The 20,060-nt window shown below is 43.3% G+C and overlaps 1 protein-coding gene across 1 annotated transcript; it reads right to left on the bottom strand.

The window, feature by feature from the left end:
• Positions 1-9,253: 9,253 nt before the first annotated feature.
• On the bottom strand, positions 9,254-10,949 carry LOC123994242 (solute carrier family 25 member 53-like). The gene is made up of 2 exons (XM_046296779.1): positions 10,644-10,949; positions 9,254-10,317 (listed from the first exon to the last, which is right to left on the bottom strand). Exon 2 carries the CDS (start codon positions 10,313-10,315, stop codon positions 9,440-9,442), a length of 876 nt encoding a protein of 291 aa, XP_046152735.1. The 5' UTR covers positions 10,316-10,317; positions 10,644-10,949; the 3' UTR covers positions 9,254-9,439.
• Between the last annotated feature and the right edge of the window lie 9,111 nt (positions 10,950-20,060).

Below are 20,060 nucleotides of genomic sequence, written 5' to 3'. Positions count from 1 at the left end.
CAGGTACAGGGTGGTTACTGTAAACAGAGATGGAGACGGGTACATGGTAGTTACTGTAAACAGAGATGGAGACGGGTACAGGGTAGTTACTGTAAACAGAGAGAGAGACAGGTACATGGTAGTTACTGTCAACAGAGATGGAGACAGGTACATGGTAGTTACTGTCAACAGAGATGGAGACGGGTACAGGGTAGTTACTGTAAACAGAGATGGAGACAGGTACATGGTAGTTACTGTCAACAGAGATGGAGACGGGTACAGGGTAGTTACTGTAAACAGAGATGGAGACAGGTACATGGTAGTTACTGTCAACAGAGATGGAGACGGGTACAGGGTAGTTACTGTAAACAGAGATGGAGACGGGTACAGGGTAGTTACTGTAAACAGAGAGAGAGACAGGTACATGGTAGTTACTGTCAACAGAGATGGAGACAGGTACATGGTAGTTACTGTCAACAGAGATGGAGACGGGTACAGGGTAGTTACTGTAAACAGAGATGGAGACAGGTACATGGTAGTTACTGTCAACAGAGATGGAGACGGGTACAGGGTAGTTACTGTAAACAGAGATGGAGACAGGTACATGGTAGTTACTGTCAACAGAGATGGAGACGGGTACAGGGTAGTTACTGTAAACAGAGATGGAGACAGGTACAGGGTAGTTACTGTAAACAGAGATGGAGACAGGTACAGGGTAGATACTGTAAACAGAGATGGAGACAGGTACATGGTAGTTACTGTAAACAGAGATGGAGACGGGTACAGGGTAGTTACTGTAAACAGAGAGGGAGACAGGTACAGGGTAGATACTGTAAACAGAGATGGAGACAGGTACATGGTAGTTACTGTAAACAGAGATGGAGACGGGTACAGGGTAGTTACTGTAAACAGAGAGGGAGACAGGTACAGGGTAGATACTGTAAACAGAGATGAGACAGGTACAGGGTAGATACTGTAAACAGAGATGGAGACAGGTACAGGGTAGATACTGTAAACAGAGATGGAGACAGGTACATGGTAGTTACTGTAAACAGAGATGGAGACGGATACAGGGTAGTTACTGTAAACAGAGAGGGAGACAGGTACAGGGTAGATACTGTAAACAGAGATGGAGACAGGTACATGGTAGTTACTGTAAACAGAGATGGAGACGGGTACAGGGTAGTTACTGTAAACAGAGAGGGAGACAGGTACAGGGTAGATACTGTAAACAGAGATGGAGACAGGTACAGGGTAGTTACTGTAAACAGAGATGGAGATGGGTACAGGGTAGTTACTGTAAACAGAGAGGGAGACAGGTACAGGGTAGATACTGTAAACAGAGATGGAGACAGGTACAGGGTAGATACTGTAAACAGAGATGGAGACAGGTACAGGGTAGATACTGTAAACAGAGATGGAGACAGGTACAGGGTAGTTACTGTAAACAGAGATGGAGACGGGTACAGGGTAGTTACTGTAAACAGAGAGGGAGACAGGTACAGGGTAGATACTGTAAACAGAGATGGAGACAGGTACAGGGTAGATACTGTAAACAGAGATGGAGACAGGTACATGGTAGTTACTGTAAACAGAGATGGAGACGGGTACAGGGTAGTTACTGTAAACAGAGAGGGAGACAGGTACAGGGTAGATACTGTAAACAGAGATGGAGACAGGTACATGGTAGTTACTGTAAACAGAGATGGAGACGGGTACAGGGTAGTTACTGTAAACAGAGAGGAGAGACAGGTAAACAGGGTAGAGTTACTGTAAACAGAGATGGAGACAGGTACAGGGTAGTTACTGTAAACAGAGATGGAGACGGGTACAGGGTAGTTACTGTAAACAGAGAGGGAGACAGGTACAGGGTAGATACTGTAAACAGAGATGGAGACAGGTACAGGGTAGATACTGTAAACAGAGATGGAGACAGGTACAGGGTAGATACTGTAAACAGAGATGGAGACAGGTACAGGGTAGATACTGTAAACAGAGATGGAGACAGGTACAGGGTAGTTACTGTAAACAGAGATGGAGACAGATACAGGGTAGATACTGTAAACAGAGATGGAGACAGGTACAGGGTAGATACTGTAAACAGAGATGGAGACAGGTACAATGCACGCAAATAATGTATGCAGAGCAGAGCAGAATTAGTCCGATACCCGCTAATGATCAAAATCCAGAAACGAGACGTTAAATCCTACAACCACCTAAAATGAAGTGATTCCCAAACCTTCCATATCTAAGCCATCACCTACAGAGAGATGAACCTGGAGAAGAGTCCCCTAAGCAAGCTGGTCCTGGGGCTCTGTTCACAAACACAAACAGACCCCACAGAGCCACAGGACAGCAAAACAATTAGACCCAACCAAATCATGAGAAAACAAAAAGATAATTACATGACACATTGGAAAGAATTAACAAAAAAACAGAGCCAACTGGAATGCTATTTGTCCCTAAACAGAGAGTACACAGTGGCAGAATAACTGACCACTGTGACTGACCCAAAATAAAGGAAAGCGTTGACTATGTACAGACTCAGTGAGCATAGCCTTGCTATTGAGAAAGGCCGCCATAGACAGACATGTCTCTCAACAGAAAACAGGCTACGTGCTCACTGCCCTCAGCTGCACTTCCTAACTTCCTGCCAAATGTATGAACATATTAGACACATATCTCCCTAGAATTACAAAGACCCACAAAGAATTCAAAAACAACCTCGATTTTGATCAACTCCCATATCTACTGGGTGAAATTCCACAGTGTGCCATCACAGCAGCAAGATGTGTGACCTGTTGCCATAAGAAAAGGGCAACCAGTGAAGAACAAACACCATTGGAAATACAACCCATATTTATGTTAATTTTTCACTGTATATAGACATAATATGTCATTTGAAATGTCTTTATTCTTTTGGAACTTCTGTGAGTGTAATGTTTACTGTTCATTTGTATTGCTTATTTGACATTAGTTTATTTATTAACATTGCTTTGGCAATGTTAACATACAGTATGTTTACCATGCCAATAAAGCCCTTACATTGACATTTAATTTAATTGACAGGGACAGAGAGACAGGTACAGGGTAACAGGTACAAGGAGAGAGAGACAGGTACAGGGTAACAGGTACAAGGAGAGAGAGACAGGTACAGGGTAACAGGTACAGGGAGAGGGAGACAGATACAGAGAGAGGGAGACAGGTACAGAGAGAGGGAGACAGGTACAGAGAGAGGGAGACAGGTACAGGGAGGGAGACAGATACAGAGAGAGGGAGACAGGTACAGAGAGAGGGAGACAGGTACAGAGAGAGGGAGACAGGCACAGGGAGAGGGAGACAGGTACAGAGAGAGGGAGACAGGTACAGAGAGAGGGAGACAGTTACAGAGAGAGGGAGACAGTTACAGAGAGAGGGAGACAGTTACAGAGAGAGGGAAACAGGTACAGAGAGAGGGAGACAGGTACAGAGAGAGGGAGACAGGTACAGAGAGAGGGAGACAGGTACAGAGAGAGGGAGACAGGTACAGGGAGAGGGAGACAGGTACAGAGAGAGGGAGACAGGTACAGAGAGAGGGAGACAGGTACAGAGAGAGGGAGACAGGCACAGGGAGAGGGAGACAGGTACAGAGAGAGGGAGACAGGTACAGAGAGAGGGAGACAGGTACAGAGAGAAGGAGACAGGTACAGGGAGAGGGAGACAGGTACAGAGAGAGGGAGACAGGTACAGAGATAGGGAAACAGGTACAGAGAGAGGGAGACAGTTACTGAGAGAGGGAGACAGGTACAGAGAGAGGGAGACAGGTACAGAGAGAGGGAGACAGGTACAGAGAGAGGGAGACAGTTACAGAGAGAGGGAGACAGGTACAGAGAGAGGGAAACAGGTACAGAGAGAGGGAGACAGGTACAGAGAGAGGGAGACAGGTACAGAGTGAGGGAGACAGTTACAGAGAGAGGGAGACAGGTACAGAGAGAGGGAAACAGGTACAGAGAGAGGGAAACAGGTACAGAGAGAGGGAGACAGGTACAGAGAGAGGGAGACAGGTACAGAGAGAGGGAGACAGGTACAGGGAGAGGGAGACAGGTACAGAGAGAGGGAGACAGGTACAGAGAGAGGGAGACCGTTACAGAGAGAGGGAGACAGGTAAAGAGAGAGGGAGACAGGTACAGGGAGAGGGAGACAGGTAAAGAGAGAGGGAGACAGGTACAGAGAGAGGGAGACAGGTACAGAGAGAGGGAGACAGGTACAGGGAGACAGGTACAGAGAGAGGGAGACAGGTACAGAGAGAGGGAGACAGGTACAGGGAGACAGGTACAGAGAGAGGGAGACAGGTACAGAGAGAGGGAGACAGGTACAGGGAGACAGGTACAGAGAGAGGGAGACAGGTACAGAGAGAGGGAGACTGGTACAGAGAGGGGGAGACAGGTACAGAGAGAGGGAGACAGGTACAGAGAGAGGGAGACAGGTACAGAGAGAGGGAGACAGGTACAGGGAGAGGGAGACAGGTACAGGGAGAGGGAGACAGGTACAGGGAGAGGGAGACAGGTACAGGGAGACAGGTACAGAGAGAGGGAGACAGGTACAGGGAGACAGGTACAGAGAGAGGGAGACAGGTACAGAGAGAGGGAGACAGGTACAGAGAGAGGGAGACAGGTACAGGGAGAGGGAGACAGGTACAGGGAGAGGGAGACAGGTACAGGGAGACAGGTACAGAGAGAGGGAGACAGGTACAGAGAGAGGGAGACAGGTATAGGGTGGGACATGAGTAGGAGCAATAAGGGGAGGAGACAGAAAAGGAGATATGATAGGAGGGTAGGAGAAACGTACCCTCCTTGGTTGGCAGAGTGTTCTTCTCAGCAGTACTGGTCTTCTTTAGACACTTCTTGTCAAAGGTCTCCACTCCCTGCTTCACTGGGTTGTTGTCGCCCATCTTAGATGATGTCTGAGGGAGGAGTCAGAATGTAAATGTTGAGAGAGAGAGAGAAAGAAAGAGAGTCCTTAGACAAATATGTAATCTAGAATACAGGTGAGTGCATGTAGGTGAAGTCCAGCCGCACCCACTTTACCCCACACACACACACACTTTACCACACACACACACACACACACTTTACCACACACACACACTTTACCCCCACACACACACACACTTTACCCCCCCCCCCCACACACACACACACACACACACACACACACACACACACACACACACACACACACACACACACACACACACACACACACACACACACACACACACACACACACACACACACACACACACACACACACACACACACACACACACACACACACCTGTATAATCCATATAGACTACTCTAGCTAGTTACGTAATTCAGTTACTTGAATCAACACACCACTCCCACGACTTCACCATTTACCATCTAACAAAGGAGAACAAATAGTCAGGAGAGAGAGAGAGCTTGTCTTATGGTGTTATGTTTCACTGAGAGTTACCCAAGCACTCGGGTTTGCTGCAATGCACTGGTTCTGGTATACAGGAACGTGTACTGGTACGTTCTGGTTCCGTGAGAGGCTGCAGAAAGAGCATATTGGGATGGAAACATTGAATTCTCTAAATCTATGAAAGGATGTCAATGAATGAACCTACATGCATTAGGATGATAAAGGTGCGATTTACTAGTCTATTAGATCTGTGTTGACCTCTAACCTCATTTCGAAACAAATGCAATTCTTAGCATACTATTAGAAGGTCTACATTTCAGTGTGATTTCACATGCAAGGGCCAATGGCATATCACGTGCCACCTCCACACACTGGTGCTTAATTGAACAAATATTGAGTTTATACTTTCACAAACACAGAACTCACAAACACAGTCTCATGATCTGCTTGTAGGTAGACCTTATCTAGGTGCCCGCGTGCGCAATAACTGGGTGTGACGGGTTAGATTTTGTTTCACCAGACCAATTTACGCAAAACGCACAGATTAATTGATAGGTGTCAACGCCATCTTCAGTAAAAATAAGATACTTTTGACGGATCTGTCATGTTAAGGCATGTTAAGCTCACCGGTAGAACATGTTTTTATCATAAAACCGCACCCCGATGAACCGCCAATCTATAAGCAGACTGTAGGCTAGAACCATGGCATTGCGCCGTCAGCATCACATGCATTGATTGGGCTTTAGGTAACAGTGCGACAACTTAAAAAAATGTAAATATATTCGGCATGTCATCACACCAAGGCCTGTAAATATTTGATATAACTATGATGATGACAATTAGCCTAACCTAACCATACAATAATTAAACACACACGTTTAATAGCCTAGTTGGAATGATGTGTAGGGGTGCAGGCGCATTAAATGTTTAATAGCCTAGTTGGAATGATGTGTAGGGGTGCAGGCGCATTAAATGTTTAATAGCCTAGTTGGATTAATGTGTAGGGGTGCAGGCGCATTAAATGTTTAATAGCCTAGTTGGAATGATGTGTAGGGGTGCAGGCGCATTAAATGTTTAATAGCCTAGTTGGAATGATGTGTAGGGGTGCAGGCGCATTAAATGTTTAATAGCCTTGATGGAATGATGTGTAGGGGTGCAGGCGCATTAAATGTTTAATAGCCTAGTTGGAATGATGTGTAGGGGTGCAGGCGCATTAAATGTTTAATAGCCTAGTTGGATTGATGTGTAGGGGTGCAGGCGCATTAAATGCATGCATTGCAGATCTGTCAACACAGCAACAAAATAAATCCTCAAATAGCCTAACACTAAATCACATAGCCTAATAATAACCAATAGTCTATAGACTACTCTTTGCTGACAATCAAATACAACCTGCAAATACAACCTACAACCGACAGTCCCTTCCTTCGGTCTAAAAAAATACATTTTTAAAAACGTCTGAAAAAATTGCATAATAACACCACCACCCATCAGAATAACGTTATTAGACTACCATGGCAACGTGGGGTGGCATCAATAAACTAACATACAAACAGAGGGAGATAACAAGATGGAATTTGAATAATTCGTCTACTAAAGCTACCAATATTTACCTGGTACGGGGATGTGCGGTGAGAATGTCCGTTACAGGTACAACGTCTGGGTCTAGGCTTAAATAGGGAAAGCACGCCCTTTCTCACACCGCCATGGACACCAATCTGAGCTACGGCATTGGCCCAATCCATCCAGAAGAGGGATATCATTGGCCAGGCTAAATCTATGAGTTGAGACTTTCAGGGGGAACAATCTTGTGCAGTGTTCGTTTGATAAATCAGAAAGTGATACCACAGCGCCACCTTGTGGATATATACAGCATAGCCTACAGGGCAATGCAAGAAGCATCTTCGTCACAGGAAGAGAATTCCCTCAGCACGAAGTTCAGTATAAAATGCAAACACATATTCAGAATAACTTGCAAGATGAAAGTGAAGTGTGGTTTGATAAAACATGTATTAATGCTCAGGGATATATACTGAACAAAAATGTTAATGCAAGATGCAAAGTGTTGGTTCCATGTTTCATGAGCTGAAATAAAACATCATTCAAGTATTCCTCTCAGAGTAGAATAGAATACATTAGAATAGATACACTTATAGTCCATTTGTGAGAAAGGGAAGTTGGTAATGGTATCCAGGTATAAGACAATAGAAGGGTAGGCCTATACTGAGTGATTGTAACGGCAGAGTTTCTCTTCGTCTGAAGAGGAGTAAGGATTGGACCAAGAAGCAGCGTGGTACGTGTTCACGACGATTTATGAAAAACGAACTGAACACTGAAATACAAAACAATAAACGATGTGATGAAAAACGAAATACCGTGTGGCGACAAACACTCACACGGAAACAAACACCCACAAACCAACAGTGAAACCCAGGCTACCTAAGTATGATTCTCAATCAGAGACAACTACTGACACATGCCTCTGATTGAGAACCATACTAGGCTGAACACAAAACCCCAACATAGAAAGACAAACCTAGACTGCCCACCCAAACTCACACCCTGACCATACTAAATAAAGACAAAACCAAGGAAATAAAAGTCAGAACGTGACAGTGATACATATCTCATTTGATTCACACGCAGTTCATTTAAATATTAAAGCCCATGTTGACGAAACTTGTTAGAGCACCTTGAACATAAATGGATCTCCTAGGCTTTGATACATTCAGGACTTAAAATAGGACACAGTGAGGCACCCGAGAGAAATAGAACCATTAAACATCATTGCACAGTAATCTTTGGCTCATAAAAACCTGATTTCAGAGAGAGTTTTGATGATTGAGGCCATAAAAATGTAATTAAATGTTTACCGACTGTCCCTCAAAAACAAAATAGAAATCTGTCAAATTAAAAGTTTTCCTGTTCACTTTTTAAACATTGAATAAAATGTGCGGCCTGACTAATAAAGTGGTGCCCAACTGCAGCTGCTGGACCATCCTTGAGACCATGCTGCATTCCTGAACAGAACAGCTCCAAAAGACATCAGCAGTCATCACCAAGGAGTCATCACCAAGGAGTCATCACCAAGGAGTCATCACCAAGGAGTCATCACCAAGGAGTCATCACCAAGGAGTCATCACCAAGGAGTCATCACCAAGGAGTCATCACCAAGGAGTCATCACCAAGGAGTCATCACCAAGGAGTCATCACCAAGGAGTCATCACCAAGGAGTCATCACCAAGGAGTCATCACCAAGGAGTCATCACCAAGGAGTCATCACCAAGGAGTCATCACCAAGGAGTCATCACCAAGGAGTCATCACCAAGGGTACTATTTCAGTAGTCAAAAGTGGTCTCCTCTCCTGCTCTTCTGCTCTTCTTTTCTTTGCTCCTTTGATCTTGACTTAACTGCTCATAATTTCTAGCGGATGTGCGCAATATGGTGCATGCCTACCAGGTGACCACCCATCACTCAGGTTTCACACCAGGCAGATGAAGGACAAGAGAGAGAGAGAGAGAGAGAGAGAGAGAGAGAGAAACAGAGAAAGAGTGAGACAGAGAGAGAGAAAGCAAAAGAGAGAGGAACCGAAAGAGAGAGGAAGCGAAAGAGAGAGAGAAAGAGAAAGACAAAGAGAGAGAGACAAAGAGAGAGAGAGAAAGTGAAAGAGAGAGACGAGAAAGACAAAAAGAGAGATACAGAGAGAGAGAGAGAGAGACAGAGAGAGAGAGAGAGAAAGACAAAGAGAGAGAGACAGAGAGAGAGAGAGAGAGAGAGAGAGAGAGAGAGAGAGAGAGAGAGAGAGAGAGAGAGAGAGAGAGAGAGAGAGAGAGAGAGAGAGAGAGAGAGAGAGAGAGAGAGAGAGAGAGAGAGAGAGAGAGAGAGAGAGAGAGAGAGAGAGAGAAAGCGAAAGAGAGAGACGAGAAAGTTCAAGAAGTTCTTCCTGGGTGCTTCCCAAATTGCACTGCAAAGGGAATAGGGTGCAATTTGTGACGCAGACCTTGTCTGGAATGGAGCAATGAGATGTTGTGTGTCAGTGTGCGGAGCGTTGGTCGTAGATGGCTGTTGTGATTCCCCAGCTGATACAGCTCCTGAGGATAACCAGGGAACCTCCTCGGTACAGCAGGGGGACGCTCCTCTTCAGCTGACCTTCCCACAGTGCCTTCCAGCTCCCCCCCACCCCCACTGCCTCACCCACCATCCCAGCCTGCATGTTGACCACCAGCACAGACAGAGGATACAGGGGCAGGTTGATCGCCATGGAGCTGATTATCATTCCTGACAGGAAGGATGAGGCCATAGGAGGAAGCCCCTTCTCCCTCAGAGCAGCACTGACGGGGTCCTTCAGACCGAAGTAGATGCAGCTTCCCAGGGTGTTACGGGCCAGTATGGGGATGAAAGCTCTGTAGTACCCCGACCCCAGCCTCTCTGCCCCCAGCCGGGCCAACACACTCCTCAGGGTGGGCAGGCTGCGGTCGTTGCCCCCGTTCTGCAACACATTCTGCACACGCTCAAATGGCGTGAACACCAAGGCCTCCACGATGCCTGTGCCGAGCCCGGCCACAGCTGGTAACGCGGGGAGAGGGATGACACCGCAGGGGTTGGTGATGGAGGAGAGACAGTGGAGGAAAGTGTCATGTATCCCGAAAAGTAGTGTCCCATTCAGGGTTTTCATCAGTAGAGGGGGCACCACCCCCCTGTAGAGCTTCAGGAAACCCTCCTTCCTGAGTTGGCCTATCGCCTGGCTGACTACGGTGCTGTGAAGCTGCTGGCGGAACACGATCTTGTAGATGGGGAAGGTGGTGAGAGTGGACACCAGGCTGGAAGTCCCACCATGCAGGAAGCTGGGGAGCCAAACCATAGTGTTCTTCCTGTGGGCTTCATGGTTATGTCCAGGACCCCGCCCCATCACTGAGAGAACAAGATGCACCATATTGAAGACAGGGTGGATACAGACAGACAGATGCAGACTAGAACAATACAATCATACAAATACAGCCTATTATAATACTCCATTTCATCTATGAATAACAAACACATTAATAACACTGCAATAATCAAAGATCTCTTTAGAATAATAGCTTGTGGAAAAAAACAACTGTTCACCATCCAAAATGTATCAACTACCTTTAAACGTGCTCATCAGCTATATGTACTAATGAATCACTTCTACGATAAAATGACACATACGAATACATTTATTGAGCAACAGTTTCAAGACGTTTTAGCTTACTTACCAGAACACCTAAAACGACTGTTTAGCCCACAGATGATTGTGTTGTTTTATATCTAGCCTCGTCGGAATCAGTCAATCTGCAGATTGCAAATCCATCACAAGCATTTACAAGAAATTCCTTTTTAAGACGCACAAGCGAAATGAAACCAAAACGTTTAGACAAAAAAATAAACAAATCGTATTTCCCTTAACGACCTCGCTTATTTTTAAACTGTCAGGCAGAATGACTAAGGCCAAAATAACGATTGGGAAAATATAAACAAAATAAATGTGCGTTGTATCGGGTTAAAAATAATTCATTACAACACTGTCAATCTTGTCATTGAGGGGTTGAGGATCCCGCCCCTCCTAGAATTACCATTGGATGGATTTCTACGACTGGTCTCCGTCGATTGGACAGCATCACGTATCAATTAATGTCGCGCAGGGAGCGTTTATCACAGAAGAGAGGATTGTAGGCGGATCGCTTAAATAGGTATAAGGGCGAGGTGAGGCGATGTACGTCAAAAAAGTGGCAATATTTCGACAATAAAGAGGCAATATTTCGACAATAAAGAGGCAATATTTCGACAATAAAGAGGCAATATTTCGACAATAAAGAGGCAATATTTCGACAATAAAGAGGCAATATTTCGACAATAAAGAGGCAATATTTCGACAATAAAGAGGCAATATTTCGACAATAAAGTCCAAATAAAATTTTGTGAATAAAGTGGCAACATTTTGAGAATATATAAATGTAATTTTAAGAATCAGGTCAAAATGTTGAGAATATATAAATGTAATTTTAAGAATCAGGTCAAAATGTTGAGAATATATAAATGTAATTTTAAGAATCAGGTCAAAATGTTGAGAATAAAGTCGCAGTTGTAGTTCAAAATTAAAGTAGGGGGTTTGGTCTCCCTGGCTCCCTGTTGCTGTGGGCGCCACCGTTGAAATGCCTGCAGTTTTAGAATTTACTTTAGTAATAAGGAAATCCTTTCTCTTTTAACTCATAATAACCAAATTAGAACATAATAACCAAATTAAAACATAATATCCAAGTTGGCCTATTGTGATCTGGAAGAGGTTGTGCCACTGATTATTTTCTGAAGGAAACCACCTATTGCATCCAAGTTGCCGGTGTGGTTAAATACACAATATATCAGTTCCTCATCCACTCCCTTTCTGTAAGGCTATTGACTCTATACGAATGGTAACAGCTCTATCAAACTGAAACATGGCACCTCACCTAGATTTGAGTCAAAGAGAGGAATTAGGCAAGGTTATCTTATCTCACTGTATCTATTTGTATTAATCCCAACTTTTTACAAATTCTTTAAATAATAGTCCCGTACGAGGTATTTCCATAGCTGGTAAATCAATTATTATAAGCCAGCTGGCTGACGATAGTACACTTTTTCTGAAAGATGCTAGTCAGATTCCCATATCTATCAATGTGATTACAATCCTTTTCCAAAGCGTCTGGTCTATATCGTAACATTAAGAAATGTGAGCTCATGGCTGTCAAAGATTGTGTGACAACTTCATATGATGGTATTCCAGTACAAGAAGAACTTACATATTTAGGCATAACCATTACAAAGAATCAGAAGTCTAGAGGCTTACTACATTTTAACCCTCTTATTTAAAAACCCCAGAAGACTAAATCAATGGCTACAGAGGGACTTATCTTTAAAAGGTAGAGTCCTAATAACCAAGGCTGAAGGTATCTCTAGACTAACATATGGTGCTCTATCTTTATATCTTGACAGTAAAATAAGCAAGGAGATAGACCAGATGCTTTTCAACTTTCTGTGGAGAAACTGCACCCATTACATTAGGAAAACTGTTGTAATGAACACTTATGAGAATGGTGGACTGAATTTTATGGACTTTACTACCTTAAATAATACTTTTAAGATCAACTGGATATAACAAATCCTAAGAAGACCCACTTCTATGTGGAATTTTATTCCTCATCATGTCTTCTCTGCTTTTGGTGGCTTTAACTTAATGTTGGTTTGCAATTAGAATATAGACAAAGTTCCAGTGAAACTCTCTGCTTTTCATCAGCAGGTTCTTGTCATGGTCCTTAATTTATAAGCATAATTTTTCTCAACACAGATATTATATATGGAATAATCGGGACATATTGTATAAACAAAAGGTCTTTGTTTTTAGAATATTGGTTCTGAAATGGCGCTGGAGCAGAAGGCAGACGTTTTACGTCCCCCAACCCATTGTGTTTTTAGAATATTGGTTCTGAAATGGCGCCGGAGCAGAATGCAGACGTTTTACGTGCCCCCAACCCATTGTGTTTTTAGAATATTGGTTCTGAAATGGCGCTGGAGCAGAAGGCAGGCGTTTTACGTGCCCCCAACCCATTGTGTTTTTAGAATATTGGTTCTGAAATGGCGCCGGAGCAGAAGGCAGGCGTTTTACCCCCAACCCATTGTGTTTTTAGAATATTGGTTCTGAAATGGCGCCGGAGCAGAAGGCAGGCGTTTTACCCCCAACCCATTGTGTTTTTAGAATATTGGTTCTGAAATGGCGCCGGAGCAGAAGGCAGGCGTTTTGCCCCCAACCCATTGTGTTTGTTGTTTGTTTATCTACGTTGTTTTTAACTTGACCCTCAGAACATACCTACGATTAACCCTGTTGACTCATCAGTAGGAAAGACCTGACCCTCAGAACATACCTACGATTAACCCTGTTGACTCATCAGTAGGAAAGACCTGACCCTCAGAACATACCTACGATTAACCCTGTTGACTCATCAGTAGGAAAGACCTGACCCTCAGAACATACCTACGATTAACCCTGTTGACTCATCAGTAGGAAAGACCTGACCCTCAGAACATACCTACGATTAACCCTGTTGACTCATCAGTGGGAAAGATCTGTTTTTCTTTTAGTCCATTCAACAACAATAGATCTATACAAGCCTTGTTTCAACAGGATGTTGTATCTAAACCTTATGTCACGCCTTTTGGAATGGTTTTATTGATAATGTCTATTGGAAAAAAGTTTGGATGTTGCCACACACATACCTACTTGTTAACAGTGTGTGCAGTGTGTGCTCCCCCTCTCCTTGTTTGAGGAGAGTGCACAGTTATGAACTTGAAAATGTATTAATTAACCAATTAGGCACATTTGGGCAGTCTTGATACAACATTCTGAACAGAAATGCAATGGTTCGTTGAATCAGTCTAAAACTTTGCACAAACACTGCTGCCATCCAGTGGCCGAAATCTAAATTGTGCCTAGATTCCTAGATCCCTAGTCATTACCACTTCAAAGATGATTGGAAGAAGAAAAAAAACACACGTTTCTTTGTTTGTATCTTTTACCAGATCTAATGTGTTATATTCTCCTACATTAATTTCACATTTCCACAAAGTTTAAAGTGTTTCCTTTCAAATGGTATCAAGAACATGCATATCCTTGCTTCAGGTCCTGAGCTACAGGCAGTTATATTTGGGTATGTTATTTTAGGCAAAAATTTAAAAAAATATCCGTATTAAGGAAGTTTCTTATAAAATTATTCAGAAATATTATCCTGCCAACCACTATATGAAGAAGTAAAAAAACAAAAACAACATACATACATCGAATCCAATCAAATTGTATTTGTCACATACACATGGTTAGCAGATGTTAATGTGAGTGTAGCGAAATGCTTGTGCTTCTAGGTCCGACAAAGCAGGAATAACCAACGAGTAATCTAACCTAACAATTTCACAACAACTACCTTATACACACAGGTGTAAAGGGATAAAGAATATGTACATAAAGATATATGAATGAGTGATGGTACAGAACGGCATAGGCAAGATGCAGTAGATGGTATCGGGTACAGTATATACATATGAGATGAGTAATGTAGGGTATGTAAACATTATATTAAGTGGCATTGTTTAAAGTGGCTAGTGATACATTTTTTACATGTATGGCAGCAGCCCCTCAATGTTAGTGGTGGCTGTTTAACAGTCGATGGCCTTGAGATAGAAGCTGTTTTTCAGTCTCTTGGTCCCTGCTTTGATGCACCTGTACTGACCTCGCCTTCTGGATGATAGCGGGGTGAACAGGCAGTGGCTCGGGTGGTTGTTGTCCTTGATGATCTTTATGGCCTTCCTGTGACATCGGGTGGTGTCCTAGAGGGCAGGTAGTTTGCCCCGGGTGATGCGTTGTGCAGACCTCACTACGAGAGGTCGACCGATTATGATTTTTCAACACCGATACCGATAATGTATTTTTTTAAAATGTATTTGTAATAATGACAATTACAACAATACTGAATGAACACATATTTTAACTTAATATAATACATTAATAAAATCAATTTAGCCTCAAGTAAATAATGAAACTGTCACGACTTCCGCCGAGGTTGGCTCTCCTGCCCGTTCAGGCGGTGCTCGGCGGTCGTCATCACCGTCCTATTAGCCACTACCGATCCCTTTTCGTGTATCTGCTGGTTTTGTCTGATTGTTTTCACCTGTGTGTTAGTTAATTAGTATCTGTATATAATGTAGGTTGTCCCGCCCTTGTTTTGTGCGGGATTGTTTGTTTTGTCATTTCGTTTCGTCTGTCGGTGTTTTTGTGTTTATTTATTCTCCGGTTTGTCTGTTATCCTGTTTTGGATAATTTCACCCTGTTTGTATTTTGGGTTGTCCGTGTTTATTTTTGTTCACTGGAGAATAAACTACTTATCACTATTTTCTCTCTGCGCCTGATTCCACCCACCTTGACTAGACGTGACAGAATCCCGCACTACCCATGGAATCAGCAGGAGCAGCAGCGTTTCCTCTCCCATCGATGGAAGAGAGGGTCCTCCATCATACCAGCTTGATTCACCGGATTGTTTCTGCGACCACATCTGGCTCTGGGGCTCTTCGGCTGACACTCCCACGGGAGTTTGACGGATCGGCGGCTGGGTGCCAGGGTTTCCTCCTGGCCATATCTGCAGTCCTCATGCCTCCTTGCAGCATGCCTAATACACATTCACGCAGATTAGCAGGGACCCTGGGCATCTTTCTTTGGTGTTTTTCAGTCAGTAGAAAGACCTCTTTAGTGTCCTAAGTTTTCATAACTGTGACCTTAATTGCCTACTGTCTGTAAGCTGTTAGTGTCTTAATGACCGTTCCACAGGTGCATGTTCATTAATGAAATGTTTATGGTTCATTGAATAAGCATGGGAAACAGTGTTTAAACCCTTTACAATGAAGATCTGTGAAGGTATTTGGATTTTTACAAATTATCATCTTTGAAAGACAGGGTCCTGAAAAAGGGAAGTTTATTTTTTCTGAGTTTATATTTTAAGACAATTAAATACTCTGCCAACAAAAAAGCTGTTAGAATTATAAATGTGTGTATGTCACTTAAGGTCCCTGTGTAATGTGATATTGTACTCCCTAGCACAAATGTACTTTGTATATTCTTTACTTGTGTTTCCCCATGTACTTGTTGTATTGATTTGTTGTTAATTAAAAAGAAAGCAAATAATCAAAACAATTAAAACAATAAAGAAAATCATATCTATATATTTTAATAAATGCATAGGTAGAGACAGGTGGGTTGTGTGTATATGCAGGTGGTTGTGTGGGGGAGAAGAGTTGGGGGTCTAATACACTCGTTCAAACAGGCGTCACACACACACCGTACCCACAAAGCAATTACCATTCTAACAGCCATGGTGCGTTGTCAGACTGCGATGAGACATGGAGTTGCGTGCAGACACCCTTCAAATTCGTAACAATGTTATCCTTAATTAATCCCCTGCATATGCCATCACAGAGCAATAGTGTATTTTAGAGAGTAACAGCTAGGTTGGCAGCCTTGTGCGTAATGGTATGGTGTTTTATGTACGCTACACTTCCAATGAAGTAGCTTCATAGGCCTATGCTTATTATCTTGTGAATGTCGGTCACGGATTGCGTGGAGAAGGATTGTGCGTCGTGGTGCTCAAGGGCCGCCCAAACCCCATGTCAATGATCTTGCCACGGAGCAGAGGGGCAGGGGTCTTCATAGTATATAGAACATAGACATGGGACATGGCCCCCGGTCTCCAGGGTCCCAATATAATTATTTATATTATATTATTTATAGTGTGCGCAGGTAGTCTACTAGCCTATAGTCAGGATAGTAGACATATGGGGGAATACTACTGTTATAGTAAATGTCGTGTCTTTACTATCATTAACTGAAGACTGATAGTTTATTAAAGATTCTCTGTAGTTAGTTATTATGGGATTAGACTGATTAATCATGTAACTGTAATTACTAGAAAGTCGGGGCACCAAGGAAAAATATTCAGATTACAAAGTTAACATTTCCTAAAATAACGTTTCAGATATTGTATCTGATCAATTAGTCTTTGAATTAAGGAATTATTTACTTTACCTCATTAGTCTCATTCCAAACGTCGTAAATTGTTGGTTATCTGCACGAACCCAGTCTTCACTGAGTCATCCATACATCAATTGTCTTAAATCATTTATTTATTACTAACTAATTCACAGAAATGCATAAACAAACAAACAAGGTAAATGTGGTTACATGAAATGATAGGAGAATGTGCCCTCGTGGGCTAAACCGGCATGGTGGCTTGTTAGACAAAAGGGGAAGAGGGATTTGACTAAGAAGTCACTACAGAGGGATAATTATAACAATTTAAATGCTAATCCTTTGCACATGAACGCTCACTCATTCAGGAACAATTGCAATCAATATATATATTTACGCTCAGTGTGTCGAATTGTCGTCTCTCTCCCGGTTGTGGTTAGAGGGGATTGTTCAGAGTGACATTCATTATAGAATGGATATTTTGGGGGTTGTCGTTATCCGCGTTCAATGATACCGAATTCCTAGCTGCAGACTAGTAATTAATATCAAAGACTTGTTCTTATTCTGTCGGTATCGATAGTCTAAGATTCAGCAATGGTCTACAACCTTTGTCTCCCCCTCTAATGGACAAAAACATGGTCTGCAACCTTTAGCCATCTTGTAATTGAAGTAAACTCGGTCTGCTGATCGAAAACCCGAGTGGGGGTTTTATTTGGAAGGGCCGAATGTAACGGTTCTTCTTAGGTGAAAGAGAGTCAGACCAAAATGCGGCGTGGCTATTGCGATCCATGTTTTTTTGTTGTTTTTTTACCTTTATTTAACCAGGCAAGTCAGTTAAGAACAAATTCTTATTTTCAATGACGGCCTGGGAACAGTGGGTTAACTGTTTAATGAAACAAAGTAAACACGAATCAAAAACAATAAACGTAACACGAAAACCGAAACAGCCTAATACTGGTGCAAAGTAACACAGAGACAGTAACAAGGACAATCACCCACAAAACCCAACACCAAACAGGCTACCTAAATATGGTTCCCAATCAGAGACAATGACGAACACCTGCCTCTGATTGAGAACCATATCAGGCCAAACATAGAACTAGACAAACTAGACATGTAACATAGAATGCCCACCCAGCTCACACCCTAACCAACCAAAACATAGAAACATACAAAGCAAACTATGGTCAGGATGTGACACTGAAGAGTGCTGTCCCAGGAGGCCTGACCCTAACTGGGCTCAGGGGCGGACTTCTGATTTAGTTCAAATCAAAAGGGAATTGTATTTTTCTTCATTAAACAGTCCAAAATCATATGACACAATTTTACAAACAGTATCATACTCACTCATTCATCTTATACAACAATTAGATGTAAACCTCATATCTGAGGCTATTATATAAACAGCGTTATGGTAATGTGGCCACACCGTCTCCCATGAGCTTCCCCAAGTCGTGACAAACAGACCAGTTCGTAGCTGGATTCTTCACCAATCTTTTATACTTTCTCCGGAACATGAAATTTGTTCGTACCTCAAGTTCTGTGAGGTGGAAGGAATTCCTTTGTTCTCCATGAAAATCTACTCTCTCTATACTGTGTGTCCATGAGGAGATTCTCAGGAATTTACTACGTCTCTCTGACCACAGCAACCTAGTTGAAGGACGAAAGGGGGAGGCAGGGAGAGGGGGATGGGCTTGCTATACCCAAAGAGGCCAACGTCATGAAATAAAGTTCCATGGATAAGGTCGTTAATTGTTAACATTATGCAAGGTGTTTGGCTAGGGTACGCAGAATGTTGAAGCGAATTCGGAGGGCAGACTGACAGCGACTCAAATCCAGTTCTCTTCCCATTCAGTGACAATTTGAGAGTCAGGTAGACATGCACTTAACCAAATCCCCTCTGTTAATCTAGAAATATCTGAGACCTTACTCATAAAATTAAATTGAGTTGATTCTCTAAACAATCTGGACCCTCTATTTCTGAAACTATCCGCCGTCATTGTCGCAACCCCTATTACCAGCCTGTTCAACCTCTCTTTCATATCGTCTGAGATCCCCAAGGATTGGAAAGCTGCCGCAGTCATCCCCCTCTTCAAAGGGGGAGACACCCTGGACCCAAACTGTTACAGACCTATATCCATCCTGCCTTGCCTATGTAAGGTCTTCGAAAGCCAAGTCAACAAACAGGTCACTGACCATCTCGAATCCCACCGTACCTTATCCGCTATGCAATCTGGTTTCCGAGCCGGTCGCGGGTGCACCTCAGCCACACTCAAGGTACTAAACGACATCATAACCGCCATCGATAAAAGACAGTACTGTGCAGCCATCTTCATCGACCTTGCCAAGGCTTTCGACTCTGTCAATCACCATATTCTTATCGGCAGACTCAGTAGCCTCGGTTTTTCGGATGACTGCCTTGCCTGGTTCACCAATTACTTTGCAGACAGAGTTCAGTGTGTCAAATCGGAGAGTATGTTGTCCGGTCCTCTGGCAGTCTCTATGGGGGTGCCACAGGGTTCAATTCTCGGGCCGACTCTTTTCTCTGTATATATCAATGATGTTGCTCTTGCTGCGGGCGATTCCCTGATCCACCTCTACGCAGACGACACCATTGTATACACTTTCGGCCCGTCATTGGACACTGTGCTATCTAACCTCCAATCGAGCTTCAATGCCATACAACACTCCTTCCGTGGCCTCCAACTGCTCTTAAACGCTAGTAAAACCAAATGCATGCTTTTCAACTGATCGCTGCCTGCACCCGCATGCCCGACTAGCATCACCACACTGGATGGTTCCGACCTTGAATATGTGGACACCTATAAGTACCTAGGTGTCTGGCTAGACTGCAAACTCTCCTTCCAGACCCATATCAAACATCTCCAATCGAAAATCAAATCAAGAATCGGCTTTCTATTCCGCAACAAAGCCTCCTTCACTCACGCTGCCAAGCTTACCCTAGTAAAACTGACTATCCTACCGATCCTCGACTTCGGCGACGTCATCTCCAAAATTGCTTCCAACACTCTACTCAGCAAACTGGATGCAGTTTATCACAGACCCATCCGTTTTGCCACTAAAGCACCTTATA

The sequence above is a fragment of the Oncorhynchus gorbuscha genome, linkage group LG13 (genome assembly GCF_021184085.1).
Source record: "Oncorhynchus gorbuscha isolate QuinsamMale2020 ecotype Even-year linkage group LG13, OgorEven_v1.0, whole genome shotgun sequence".
NCBI classification, from domain to species: Eukaryota; Metazoa; Chordata; class Actinopteri; order Salmoniformes; family Salmonidae; genus Oncorhynchus; species Oncorhynchus gorbuscha.
Note: the sequence above shows the minus strand (reverse complement) of the source record. Positions and strands in the feature narration are given on the sequence as shown.

Coding starts and splice junctions, on each gene's coding strand:
- LOC123994242 (XM_046296779.1), bottom strand. CDS start 10,315: ATGGGGCGGGGTCCTGGACATAACCATGAAGCCCACAGGAAGAACACT.